This window comes from Malus sylvestris, chromosome 14, assembly GCF_916048215.2.
Source record: "Malus sylvestris chromosome 14, drMalSylv7.2, whole genome shotgun sequence".
In the NCBI taxonomy this organism is placed as follows: domain Eukaryota; kingdom Viridiplantae; phylum Streptophyta; class Magnoliopsida; order Rosales; family Rosaceae; genus Malus; species Malus sylvestris.
This window is the reverse complement of record NC_062273.1, coordinates 11,264,365-11,278,848: the sequence shown is the minus strand read 5'-3', so window position 1 is coordinate 11,278,848 and position 14,484 is coordinate 11,264,365. Positions and strand designations below refer to the sequence as shown.

General features: G+C 35.5%; 1 protein-coding gene and 1 long non-coding RNA gene across 3 annotated transcripts; one reads left to right on the top strand and one right to left on the bottom strand.

Annotated features, from left to right (window-relative positions):
- Positions 1–3,885: 3,885 nt before the first annotated feature.
- On the top strand, positions 3,886–8,358 carry LOC126598769 (pentatricopeptide repeat-containing protein At4g17616). The gene is made up of 3 exons (XM_050265127.1): positions 3,886–4,029; positions 4,229–4,358; positions 5,602–8,358. Exon 3 carries the CDS (start codon positions 5,808–5,810, stop codon positions 7,950–7,952), a length of 2,145 nt encoding a protein of 714 aa, XP_050121084.1. The 5' UTR covers positions 3,886–4,029; positions 4,229–4,358; positions 5,602–5,807; the 3' UTR covers positions 7,953–8,358.
- Positions 8,359–9,154: 796 nt separating this feature from the next.
- Positions 9,155–12,567, bottom strand: LOC126598776 (uncharacterized). 2 transcript variants are annotated; one of them, XR_007614963.1, is made up of 5 exons: positions 11,889–12,567; positions 11,498–11,620; positions 11,274–11,319; positions 10,832–10,903; positions 9,155–10,707 (listed from the first exon to the last, which is right to left on the bottom strand). It is a non-coding gene; the product is annotated as an uncharacterized LOC126598776 (long non-coding RNA). The 2 variants fall into 2 exon arrangements; XR_007614964.1 differs by lacking the exon at positions 11,274–11,319 and having other exon boundaries at positions 11,889–12,566.
- Between the last annotated feature and the right edge of the window lie 1,917 nt (positions 12,568–14,484).

The following is a 14,484-nucleotide window of genomic DNA, read 5'->3' as shown; positions in this document are numbered from 1 at the left end:
AGCAATTCTTTCATCCAAACACATTGTTAATCTTTTCTTTTTCAATTGTTTGAGTTTTAGTCCAACTACGTGAGGTTCCGTCATAGTAATAAGACCTTGTCTTTTGTATTTACCAAAATAGATGATGATGGGTGGTAATGGATGGGTTTATGGAACACAATAGAATGGATTATTGGGAATGGATCGCCTTACTTATCACCCTACGCACCATATACCAAAACCAATTTGAATGATTTGTTCAATTTTCTGTCCACTCCCAATTAATCAATAACACTTATATTTTTTTGCAATTTTACAATTTATTTCTTTGAAATATAGTTCAGCTGAAGATTTTCTTAGAATGCTCTCATGACATGAAAACATAAATATTGACGAGAATTGCGCATATGAAAACTTGGCCATTTGTATGGAATTTGAATTGTGTGATTGAAAATTTATTGTATTTTGTTTAATTTTCAGCTTCAAGTTCATAGAAAGAGGTAATTGTCATTGTTAAAATTCAAATTGTATTTATGAGCCCATTGTTTCGTCGTGCTCATGTATGGCTCAAGATCATTTTGAATATTTGCATATTTTATTTTGGTATTGTAATAATAGGATTTTTAATTTTAGTCTTGAGTAGGACTTTGATTGATTGTGCATTACGGGAGGAATTGTAGATTGTAGGTGTATGCTTACTGTGTAAAAACCACGTTAACTTTTCAACATTTGAAGCATAATACTTTAGGAAAACATTAGGTTTATGAGAATGGCAATAAATTAAAACATGCAAGTCTATCATTAGTAATGCCTTTTTGGTTTTCTTTTAGGGTTATTATACAAAATGGTCCCTGAGATTTGCATGATCAATAGAAATGGTCCTTGAGATTGTCCACCATTAATGATTTTGTTCATTCTGTTAAAAACTTCGTTGAGTGTTCCGGAGCTTTTGGTCGGAAGTTTGGGCAATTTTCAAAGCTTCGTAACTCAATTGTTTCTTAACCAAATTCGACCCATAATATATCAAAATGAAGATAGGAAAGTGTAGAATAAGATTATATCATTTGGAAGCCCAATGGTTGCCAGAGATGGCCGGAAAATAGCCTGAAAGGTGACTGGTCCGAGGGAAAACTAGAAAACTCCCCGGAAACTGGGTAAACTTTAAACGTTCATAACTTCTTCAATACTTAACCAAATCGAGTGATTCAAAAATGAAAATAATACTTCTTGACGAGAAGAAGAGAATGATACCTTTGTCGAACAACGGCTTGAAAGTGGCTAACCATTTTTGAGTTAGCCACTTTCGAGCATTTTTCCGGCCAGACCACGGCAAGTTAGTATAAAGAAATATACCATTCTCTTCGTCTCGTCGAGAAGTTTGATTTTCGTTTTTGAATCACTCGATTTCGTTGAGTATTGAAGAAGTTAGGGAACGTTTAAAATTTATCTAGTTTTCGGCGAGTTTTCCAGTTTTTCCGTGGACTAGTCACATTTCAGGCTATTTTTCGACCATCTCTGGCAATCATTGGGCTTCCAAATAGGTAAAATCCAGTTCTACACTTTCCTATCTTCATTTTGATATATATGGGTCGAATTTGGTTAAGAAACGATTGAGTTACGAAGCTTTGAAATGCCCAAACTTCTGGCCAAGAGCTCCAGGACACTTAACATAGTTTTTAATGAAAGGACCAAAATCATGGATGGTGTACAATCTCAGGGACTATTTCTATTGATTTGAAATCTTAGGAACCATTTCTAATGATCATGCAAATCTCAGGGACCATTTTGTATAATAACCCTTTCTTTTTTGTTGAGAAAATTGGGATTCCTTTCAACAGACTTTATTGCTCATATGATCCGGGAGTACTTACAAGAACTATAGCAAAGCTGGCAGCTTCGCTTTCTTTATCAGTCACTAGAAGAATAGTGGAAGCAGGTGAATTTAAGAGGATTGGCTTATAGATGGATGGCTTTCTAATTTGTATGACTACATGTTTACCGCTACTATTGAGGTTCGTCCAAAACTTGCTCAAAAAGCAGACTGTTAGTGATTTGAGCTGGTTGTAAATAGTATCATCTCTTTGTAAAGAACACTTTAAAATCATATCTCTAGAACACTTTAAAATCATATATCTTAGTGTAAAAATATTATATGTAAAATAATATCACCCTAGATGGTCTTAAAACCCGAGGCATCGCGCGGAGGGCTCAATTGCTTGTAACACCTATTTACATAATATTTAAACATGAGAATTGGATGCCCCACATTTCAAAAAAAATTTCTACGTAGAAATCCTAACAACCATTGCTACTAATTTAATAACTTAATATTTTAAGATATTGGTACCAAACGCGTTTTTAACATTTCTCATTCTAAAAAACTATTCTCTAATTAAAAAACTAGACACATTTTGACATCATAAAACTGTAAAATCCTATTTGTCATTTTCATTTTCGTTTTCGTTTCACAGTATAGTTCTTAAAAAATCGTTTTGTAAAACGTTATCGGACAATAAAGTGAGAGCCCAAAGAAAGCATGAAAACAAATGTTAGCCCAAACAGATAAATGCCCAAACCGGACATAAAACCCCATTCGAGAAGCTGAAAACCAAGGAACTAGACCTGGCATTCGTGTCGTGTTTTCTGTGTTTGTGTCATACCCGATATCTTAACGGGTCATGTCGTGTAACACCCGTTAAAATAAACGGATAAAATTACCCGACCCGAAATCGACCCGATAATATTAACAGGTAATATGATCCGATCCGTTAAGGAAAATATATTTTAAACCAATAAATAATCAAATGAAAAATATAATACTAAATAAGTATATACATACCATATTGTCACATCCAAAACATAAAAACGCATTTTTTTAAAGTATATTTTCACTTACCTAAAGTCTTTAATAGTTTTTTAATTAACGTAGAAGTATAAAAAAATGTAGAAAAAAATATATAAATGCTCGTAATGACAAACTTTATAACTTTCATGAAGAGCTTAATTTTGAAATTCGCCACTATAATTATATAAATCATGGATCAAAATTTAATCGTTGATTGTTGTTTACATTTACGCTTCATTCTTCTCATCAAATATTTTTTTTTTTCAGATTTTCTTTTTGAAAACTTGATCTATTAGAGGATGCAGGAAGATGAATGGTTTGAATCGTTGATATTATATTCAGAGTTTTACGGTTAGTGAAAATATTGTTGGATTTCAAAGTTGACCCCTTTATAAAAGTTGTAAAGTTTGTTACTACGAGTGATTATATATATATATTTTTTACATTTTTTACACTTCTACAATAATAATTATTAATTTTATTAATTTTTCCCTCAAATAAAAAACATTATTCATGAAAGTTTGGAAGATTTTAAAAATTTAAACGATAATGTAAGTGTAACCATTATTTACTTGTGGATGAATAATGATGAATCACGAGTGTTTATATATTCTTTCACATTTTTCATACTTGTATGTGTATGTATTCTTAGTTCTTGCCTATACAAATACTATATTAGTTTATTTTAATTTTGGACAATAACATGTTAAGTAAAATTTATCCTAATAATGATAATAAGGAACTCTCATAATAAAAATAAATAATAGCTAAAACTTTTTTTTAAAATTTATATAGAATAATAATACAAAACTGTATATTTAATGTAGAATATATTGTCTATATTAATATGATTATTGTATTTTATAATAAATCTTTTAGTAATTAAAATTTAAAATTATCAAAATAAATTTTTTCTTAATGGGTCGAAACGGGTTAGTCACTTGTTACCCGTGTATACCAGTTAAGAACCCGTTATTAACAAGTTCTTAACGGTTATCCGACAATAACCCAATAAATTATCGTGTTGATCCGCGTTATTTTCGTATGATTTTTGTGTGGTGTTACCGTTACGTGTCAGAAACTGCGGGTCTACAGGAACCGTCGTCGTCGATCCAAAATTCGAAATACAGATAGTTTCGATAGCAGAGCGTAGAGCAGAGAACAGAGCAGGATTGCCGTGTCGCACAAGCACAACAAAAACGTTGGTGAGTCCAATTCATCCATCGTTCTTCCCTTTCTTTTCATTCTCCTGAATCGAATCAAAACTTTGAAAAATAAACAAAACCCTAGCCCCTTTTTCAATTTTTGTCGGGAGAGGGGTAGGGTTGGGGTTAGGGTTAGGATTAGGGTTAGGGGTTGGGGTGCCTATAAATTGCTCTACTTAACTGATTTTGGTGCCGTCAGGTGGTATTCATCATGGATTTAAACTTAGATATTGGTGATGCAAATACAGCATTTCGCAAGCCTTCAACTGATACAGCCAACCGGAAGTATCGCCGCCGTTCTCCGCTTAGCGGCTCATCTCCCTCCAATGGTTAGTTTTCCAATTTTCGGTTCAATATACACAAGTTACAACAGTCACAGGCAGTCTTCTATTTGTGAGAAGGTTCAGTAGAATTGACAATTTGACTTACAATTCATGTCACTCGCTTGGGGCTCATTTTATAATCATTTGATTTTTTTAGTTTTTGTTTTCCCTGTTTGTTAAGAGATTGGGGAAGGTATATGGGGAATACCTGTGGGAGTTCAGGAGTAAAAGTCGAGGAGGGAGAAATGAAGGATAATATTCGGAAACAAAAACTAGAAAAGGAAACCAACATGCATGTTTTATAACCATTTCATTTTTAGTTTTGATTTTCACTTTTAGTGATTGATGTTTTGGGGAAAAAGAGGGATGAAAACAAAAAAAGATCTTGAAAGTGAAAACAATTAAAAATAGTTTTGGTTGGTTTTTAGTTTTCATTTTGGGTACCTTTTGGTGGAGGAGCTAAGTGAAAAGTTCAATAAACCGGAGTCTTTGTACTTTCTTATGTAATAAATGCAGTTTCACATGTAGTCCGCAAGTTTATTGTCTTTGAGTCTCTCCATGTTGATTCATGTACCAATTAGCCTATAAAACGGACTACTTTGTAAGCTTTTAAATTAAGTGTTCGTGGAAAGAAATTCTGGATTTTCTGCTTGTGTATGAGGCACAGCAACCTTGGAGTGAGTCCAAGGCACCTTCGATGTGAGGCTGAAGGCTGGTTTGATGCCGGAATTTTTCTAAATGCTCTATTGTTGTGATTCCAATACACCTTTAGTGTGATGCCAAACATAGGAGTGAGTTCGGATATCTTGTTGCATTTCCATCTACTCCTACTGTCCTACATCAGCTTTCCTTGTACATTTCTTCTACATCTCTCCTACCATCATCATTCCTCCACTCTTCTACATCCCTCATATTTCTCATGTATTTGCCCTACATGAGTGAAAACTAAACATGATATGGTTTAATAGATGGTCTACCTATTTTGGTTCCACCTATGCCGTATTTGTCTTGTGGTCCTACTTCCCAATTATTTTACAGAATCTTAAAGCAATCTTAAGTTCCCAATTGAGGATGAAGTATATTTTTGTAATATCATACCCATTTTGGTATTCTTCTCAGAACATGATTGCTTGGCTGGCTTTCTTTTCAGATTATATGTTTGTATGTGCACGTGTGTTTTGGGTTAGATATTACTTGCTTATGTCGAAGATCGTGTGTGCCTTCTGATTCAGTTAGGTTCTCTTTGCAGATTTGACTAGTTGGACATTTGGAGCAGAAGAAGATAATGAAGCAATCTTCTAGCAACTGTCAAAATATAGGGTTTTGAATTCTGTTTTCCATTTATGCGTTACATAAATGAGTCTTGCTTCTGCTGCATGATTTTTCAGCTAGGCCACAGTTTGGCAGTGGCATCGCACAGTGATTATATTTTCTAGCTGTGTTGTATTTGTTATAATGATATATCTATGGCGAAACTGTTTCATCAAGAGGTTTCGATTGGATTTTTGTGCGGCTTCAGCTATCCAGAGGACTGCCTTGATATCAACTTATGACAGGGAATCAGCTTCAAATAGGACATTTCCAAAGCCCGTCCTATCAAGTGTATACTATGAGCAGCACCAAATTTCATCTACCCGATATTTTTGTTCTTGTGCTCAGTCTGTAAGGCTATGTTGGGAAGGTTCTTCTCCTACAGTTCTGTTGAAAAGGCTCCAAATAGCCTTGAAGGAACATCAAGTAAATGAAGCATGGGAGTCCTTTATTGATTTTAAAAGGTTGCATGGCTTTCCTGAGGTTTTCATTGTCCGTAAGCTGATAACTGAACTGTGCTATTCATCTGACCCTCACTGGCTGCTAAAAGCATGTGATGTAGCCTTGGAAGTTTTGAAAGATCAATCAGACTTACTGCAGTCTGATATCCTGCAAAAGCTCTCCCTCTCTTTAGCTCGGAGTCAAATGCCAAAGCCTGCTACAATGATTCTTAGAATATTACTGGAGAAAGATAATTTGCCCCCCTTGAATGCGTTATGCTTGGTTGTTCTGCATATGGTAAAGACTGAGGTTGGGACGAACCTTGCATCTAATTTCTTAATTCAGATTTGTCATCGTTTCCAACGTTTGAGTGTAAACAAGAGTGGTCATGCAAAGCAGATTCAACCTGATACAATGATTTTCAACCTTGTCCTTGATGCTTGCGTGAGGTTCAAATTATCTTTCAAAGGCCAACAGATTTTGGAATTGATGCCTCAAACAGGAGTTGTTGCTGATGCACACTCTGTTATCATTATTTCCCAGATCCATGAGTTGAATGGTCAGCGAGACGAGATAAAAAAGTATAAAAGTCATATTGATCAAGTTTCAGTTGCTCTTCTGCAACATTATCGGCAGTTCTATGATAGTTTGTTGACCTTGCATTTCAAGTTTAATGACATTGAGGCAGCCACTGAGCTTGTATTACAAATGTGTGACTACCATGAGTCTCTTCCGGTTCAAAGAGACAGAAAGAACTCTCATAAGTCTTATAATGTTCCAATTGGATCTCACAATCTCAAGTCTGGGTTGCAGATGCAGATTTTACCCGAGCTGCTGCAGAAGGATTCTGTGCTAAAAGTAGAGGGAAAACATGAGCTTGTTATTTATTGGAATGGGAAACTTGTCCTTAGTAATAGGGCTCTGGCAAAGCTCGTAAATGGATACAGAAAGGGTGGAGATACTTGCAATCTTTCAAAAATTCTACTAAAAATGCAAAAGGAGTTATGTTCCTCAAGAGGATCTGGTTTGTGTTCTGATGTGATTGATGCTTGCATTCATTTAGCTTGGCTAGAAACCGCCCATGATCTTTTGGATGACCTAGATGCAGCTGGGTCTCCCTTGGGCTTGACTCCCTTTATGTCACTCTTGACAGCCTACTACAAAGAAAAGATGTTTCTGGAAGCAAAGGCATTGATTAAACAAATGAGGAATGCTGGCCTGCTTGAAAATTTATCTGACGAGATGGTTGTCTCCAAGTGCGGATCAATAGTGGATTCCAGTGCCATGTTTACAAATGCTTCAAGCTCTACTGTTAAATCAGATCTGGCAAATGCTTTGCTTCAGGAAATGAGAGATGAGAAGAAGGAAATTCCGTCTACTGTTTATCAGTTCAATTCTTCCATCAACTTTTTCTGCAAGGCCAAAATGATTGATGATGCTTTAAAGACGTACAGAAGATTGCATGAGATGAAAATTCAACCCACTGAGCAAACGTTTACCTATCTGTTATATGGGTATTATTCTCTGGGAATGTTTCGTGCTATGACAATCTTGTGGGGCGACATTAAGAGGAATATCGAGAGTAGCAATTTGGTGGTAAGCAGAGATCTCTATGAGTACTTGCTGTTGAACTTTATTCGTGGTGGTTACTTTGAGAGAGTGATGGAGGTCATTGACTATATGAAGAAACGTGGTATGTACACTGACAAATGGTTGTATAGAAGTGAGTTTGTAAAACTTCATAAGAATCTTTACAGGAATTTAAAGGCATCAGAAGCCAAAACTGAAGCTCAAAGAAAGAGGCTTAAGTATGTAGAGGCATTTAGAAAGTGGGCAGACATTGACTGAAGTTCCAAGAGAAGTTTAATATGACCTGAGACTATTTACTGCAACGTTCTTGCTGCTTGCCTTTGAAGGCTAATGTCAAATGGGTAGGAACTTCATTTGGATGTTGCTAGAAAATATAGGAGACCTAAGAAGTCAATATGAGGGTAAATACAATTCACTATTGTATCTGTAAGCGGAAAAAGAAAAGCCATTTGTGGTGCATTATATTTCTACCCTAAAACAATTGCGTCATACTCCGAGCTTCATGTTTGATGTTGATGGTTTTGCAACATCAAAGATATGGAAGTTGGATTATGCAAAACTGTTGCACTATGTGAAAACTTTGAATGATGTCTTTTGGTCGTGCAATGAGTTGTATAACGAGAACTTATCTAAAGAAAATTTGTTTTGTCTACGAGAACAATAATTGGCATCAGGACATTACTGCTATGCTCTTAGAGGTTATGCGGTTTTTTTTATAATTGCTGCTCTGCAACTACATAATATCAGTACTCAGTGAATCAATGAGGATTGAAGGTTTGGAAGTGGTCTCGCATTTTTGTTCCATTACAATTGAAAAGGTACCTATGTTCTTTTTCATGATGAGATACAATCCTTCTTGTTCTTGGTATGTACAGCAACGTGTCTTGTTAATCACATATTCCTCTATTTTGAAACAGAATTTTATTCTACAAGTAAGTAGGTGACTTGTATATTTTTGGTGAAACATAGTTTTTGATAATCTTGGATCTAACGGAAGATGTGATACATAATTAAGCGCAATGGCGTTCTAGGATTCATATAACTGTCCCCACTTAGTGGGAAAAGGCTTTGTTGTTATTTTGATAATCTGATAAGCTAGAAAGCGTCAAATAGTTTGTACTAGAAATTGTGCCCGCGCGTTGCTGCGGAATTGAAAATTGTATGAAAAATTACGCAACTGTATTCTCTTCATAAAACAAATATAACAGAGTTTTAAATAATTAGATAATGGAAATTGGATACAAAAATATTAAAGTGGCAAAGTAAATGTAAGTGGTGAGAAAAGCTATACTAATTCTGCCCCCGATCTTTATCGAACATAGGCTTGAACAAAGAAGCAATCATTTCTACTTTTGGTGATTGAATACAAACTCCAACATAAAATACATGACATGATAAAGCAACAAACTTTATAGGTGACATCGTATGAAAATTGCTAGTCCAGACGCAATAGTGTAATATAACAGAATATAATAGGATTTAAAAAAGTTCAATTTCCATATCAACTAAGTTGCTGAAACAAAATTTAAAATCAATTCAGTTACAATTCATCTAGTAGGATAATCATCAATTAAGTTGCATTTCAACAAAAATTAGACTGCAACCTGTAAGTGAAGAAAAAGAAGAATCTTACTACTATAAGGCCAGTTTTCTTGTTGAGCTCATACTTAACCTTGCTGCGTTTGCCAATTTCAACAAACTGATATAGAAATAACCATACTCACAAACCGGTCAACAATCAAGAAAATGGGAGTGTGTGTGAGAAAGAATCCAACCTTAATTGTGCGCATGAAATTCAGCAACTTCCTATAATACCTCTGTAATTGTATCACCCATGAAACTACATAAACAAAACCAACAAATGTGGAAATCTAAAGGCATCATAAACATCACAGATTAAACACAACTTATGATTAATCTTCAAGATGTAAAATTTAAAATTATTACTCACATCAGCATTCGACCAACAAATAAGTACAATTATCTAGATACTGATGAATTAAAGCTTGCAGCAACAATTTCAAGACCCATTGACATCATGCAAGCGGATAAAATGTATTAGTTAATTCCCAAGCTAGTAAGATAATGAATTTCATGAACAAAAAAGGAGAGATGCAACTCCAATTTAACATGTCAAAAGCATTGCAACTGTAGGTTTGGAAATTATAAAAGTCTATCCAATCAATAGACAGAAAACAATAGTGGTGAGTAGGTGAATATGCAACCAAGAATCTAAAATATACTTGACAAATTTGCGATTCCATTGTAGCCTAAATGATAACAAATAATTTGCCCATTATAGACACAGTACAATTTATATACAAACTCATCACCAAAACAGAAATTTATTCCTCCACAGTAGAGGGGGGAAATAATTTTTTACTTGAAAAGTTGGAAGTAGCACTACTGCATAAATTACAAATGCAAATTGAGGGAATACCTATCAAATAAAGTTGACTACATTCTGAGCAATGCTAGAGAATATTCTTAATCTTTTCAAGTGCTACATGCAGCGAACATAAAGTTTGGATACCAGACTGGCTCCTAGTTGTTTCCAAAGAAGGAAAAATTGACATTATTTTGCAATAAATTGCAGAGAGTACCTTACACAGAAAACAAAAACAATCAACCAACGATGTACGATGATAAAACTATAAGACAAAATAAAAGGCTGATATTCAGATGACCCATGGTGATGGTGATCCAAAAAAAATATATATATATATATGGACAACAACTTCAAAATTGAGTTTTAGAGAGAGTGAGAGGTGAAGTCACCTTGTAACCAGAGACCAAATCCATTTTTTTTCTCATTACCCACGTTGCAATTCAACTTGAGAAATCCCGAAACCAAACACCCAAACACAATACAATCAAATATCAGCACGAAATATTAATTGGAAGCTAAAAAGATTGAAACTTGCCTACTGTGATGTATACAGTTTGGGCATTTGCTTGTGAGACTGTTGTGACATGCTGATCTCAGCTCCTTTAAAGTAACATCAGGCGTTGTCTGCCAAGTAGGTAAAATCCAAAAGATATCTTATAATCCATGAGATAAATTATTGCGTCAAAGTTATACGCTAAAAGAAAATTCATACTTTCATATGAACCCAAAGGACAATTTTTGCATATACCTTGGTAGGTTCATTCTCTAGATGAGTTTCTCTACTCATCATCCATGTCATGTGAAAACCTCATGCTAACTTCTGCAGAAAGCCACCAAAAAAATGAAAAATAAAATTAGACAAAAAGGTTGGAGAGAATATGAAATAACTAATTAGAGAGAGCAGAACCATAGTAACCAATCGGGAAAGATTCTTTTAAATTCAAGAAAAAACATTTAAGAGAAAGTGAAAATAAAAACCATCAATTTTCAATTATTTTTCAGTCTTACAGTTAGGATTACACAGAAAATATAACTAAAATCCACAACTTTCTCAGAAAACTACAACTATTTTTACAAATTTCCATCACCCAACATTGAAAAATGAAAATTAAGAAGCAACACAAAAGTAGGCAAACAACAGATAAGAGAACAAAACACGTGAGAACCGAAACGTTAAAAACAACACATACCTATTCAAAAACAAAAAATCCCAGAAAATCTGTATATTAGCACTCCCTGCAATACCCCAAAATCAGAAAATTAGAAAAATTTAGTTTGATAACATTGTACCTTAAGAAACCTCTAAATTTCTAGTCAAAGGAAAATTAATACCACATCTGCATAAAAAATAATCAGAAGATAAAAACTCAAATTCATAAAGCATTTGTTCAAAGTATTTATTAGAGAAACTTACATATGGATGAAGGTGTCGATCTCTTGTATCATGTAAAGCAGCATTGCCTGGACTTCGCGAATATAATAGGTTCTCAGCATTCAAATGATTTTCATACACTTTGCAAAAAACCCGACCATATAACTGCACAAAAAAATTAAAAAAAAAATTATAATGATAAATTCGAATCTATAGTACAATAAAGAACAAAGAAAAAGTCACTTATTATAAATCAGCTACTTTGCTTCATCATCATCTGCACAATCTTCTGCCAATTCATACCTAAATATCCATAAGATCTAACAAATAAATCGCCTGAAAAAACATATGAAATCCAAACTCCAGCAGTTTTGAAGTAACCTAAAATAAAAATTATTCTTATAGATACAAAGAAACTAAACAAAATTTATACCTTTCTCTTTTTTGGGATTTGAAATTCTCGAGAGCCCCATCCTCATTTTCTTTAGTCCAGACAACAGATTGAGAAGCATCTTTACAGAATACACACATGCATGAGTCAAATTCGCTTGATTTGACATTCGGCCATGAAAACGAAGAAAGGGAGAGGTGGCCGTGCTTTACCTTTATCGGCGATGGGATTTGCGGAGTCCTCCGTGAAGGCAGAGTCATCGATGATGAGTGCAGAGCCGATCTGAGCAAGGCACCGCGAGATGGTGATGGATCTGGATCCAGTTTGGGGGTTGAACTTTTGGAGATCGATTTAATTTCTTGTTTCAAAAGTGTTAATCGCAGAAGACACAATAGAGACGTTTGCGGGAGGTGTGTTAGGGAAGCAGAGGGCTAGAGTTTTTTTAGAAAGAAGCAGACGTCTGAGAGCTTGGCTTCGAAATGGAACGAAGAGTCCAGAAGCACCAGAATTTCTAGAACCACATCAACGCGTCGAGATCCCATAGAAGCAGGTTTCTTTTCCACGATGACCAACACGTGTATACAAAGGGTACAATTGTAACTTCACTGTACAAAAACGGAAAAAATAGCTGTGAATGGGCAGCAGCTCAAGGGCAGTTCCGCCAAAACACTGCTCGTGAACAGTGCTTTTCCACCGGGTTTTAGTATATAGATAATTTGTTTATTATGCCCAATATGGCCAAATTGCCATTTTTCAGTCATACTTGTGCGTTGATCAGTTCTATCTATCTTTGCTGGTATGCTGGAGCTGAGATAATTATTTCTGTTTTTCCCCTTCTGGAGAGTTGTACGTTAATCTGCTGTTGCCAATAACTAGGTTATGTAACCAAACCTTTGTTAATTATGTTTTTTCTTTTTTTTTTCCTTCTTATCAGCTCATTTCTATCTTCTTTCGTGCCCTCTTATTCACTTTTTTATACCTCCTGGAAGCAGAGCAGTTCTTCACTGTTGAAGGTATAAATTGTTTGTCCCTCAAACTATAAGTGCTGGGATGCACGGGAAGATAGAAGACTAACAAAACGTTGCTTTTTCATGCCGGTTACCAGTTACTAAAAAGAAGAGATTGATCAAAGATGACAATGACATGACTAAGAAGTAGAAAAGGAAAAAAAAAGCTGAAGCGAACCTAGAGAAATGATCCTGAGGAGAAAGACCAAGATCATGAGGATGCAAATTTTGACAAGAAAAAAAAGGCGGCCAAGGAAACCATTGCAGTGCAGCTATCATTACAGCATATCTGATGAGAAGAGAACATCTATCACAAGAAGGTGTGACAAATCCGTTTTAAGTTTTGCTAGTCTTCATATGTAGCTGGTTGCTGCTGCTGTATTTTTTTGAAATCCAAATAGTTTCTTGTGAGTTTGTTTGCCCCAATGATGGTTTTCTTGATCAGGTGATGCAAGACTGTCTTATAACACTTAATGACATTACATTCTGATATACTCTTCTATGTGATCCCCGCAGCTAAAAATGTATGAGAATATGGGCTTCAAGGTGGATCGTGCCAACCCCATATATAGGTTTTGTTCACCTGAAAGTATTAGGTACACTTCGTTCTTTCTTTGCTTCGCCTTCTCCTCCTCCCCCTCTTTCCTTATGTCCCACACGATCTGTCTTAATGAAGGGATGATTGATACATCATTCTAGGCTGGCAATGGATCAAGCCATGTGTTATAACCCTTATGGAGTTGAGTTATAACCCTTAAACTAACCGTAATCTCGACCATAAAAAATAACTAGGAGTACGAGTACTGGATATGTTCATTTACCATGTGCGTCCTTTGGGTCAGCACATGATATGTTATAACCTACTCATTTTCGGTGGAGTGTTCAAATTTATTGGCAAATGTGAATGTGACATCCCGTCCCTCCCGAGATTTATCGTATTTTATTCTTAGTAGTAGTGAAATCATCAAAAATGCTCCTAAGATGCCACGTAAGCTTTCCACCTGGACCTCGATTTTCCCCTTCATTTTTCCACTCTTATTTTACTATTCTTGAATAGTACTTATTTTTACGAACACGTGACTACAAACGGAACTCAATTCGGAGTTATAACAAGCGAGCTATATTCGAAAATGTGTAAAAATACCTAAGGCAAATCTTAAACTTGGAAATTTCCCTCAGGCAGCGCACCCTTGCTGGAATATTATTGAGTGTCTGAGTAGTCTTTGTGCAGTGGGAAGACATGCTTTTGTTTCTGGTGGAAATTGAGGTGATTTGCATGTGGGAGTTTAATAATAGTTTTAATGGATTAAAAAAAAAAAAAAAAATCCCACTCCACCCATCAAACCCACCAGACTCATCGTTTCACCCAATTAGTCTTTTGTCCCTCTCCCACGACACATCTCTCACTCTCCTTTTTCACTCTATTCACTCCCTCACACCTCTCTCCACACACCCGGTTCTCCTTCTCTCTCTTTTCTCCCCTTTCTTCTTCCCGTGGACCTCACCTTTCTCTCCCTCTCACCTATGCACTAACCTCTCCTCCCCAAGGCACTGACCCTCATGAACAAACAACTATGCTAGTGAACCACCGTCACCACCACTTGGACGTCACGATCTCGAACCCATGCTAG

Excerpts from the sequence above, each read along its gene's own strand:
- LOC126598769 (XM_050265127.1), top strand. The coding sequence starts at position 5,808 with ATGATATATCTATGGCGAAACTGTTTCATCAAGAGGTTTCGATTGGAT.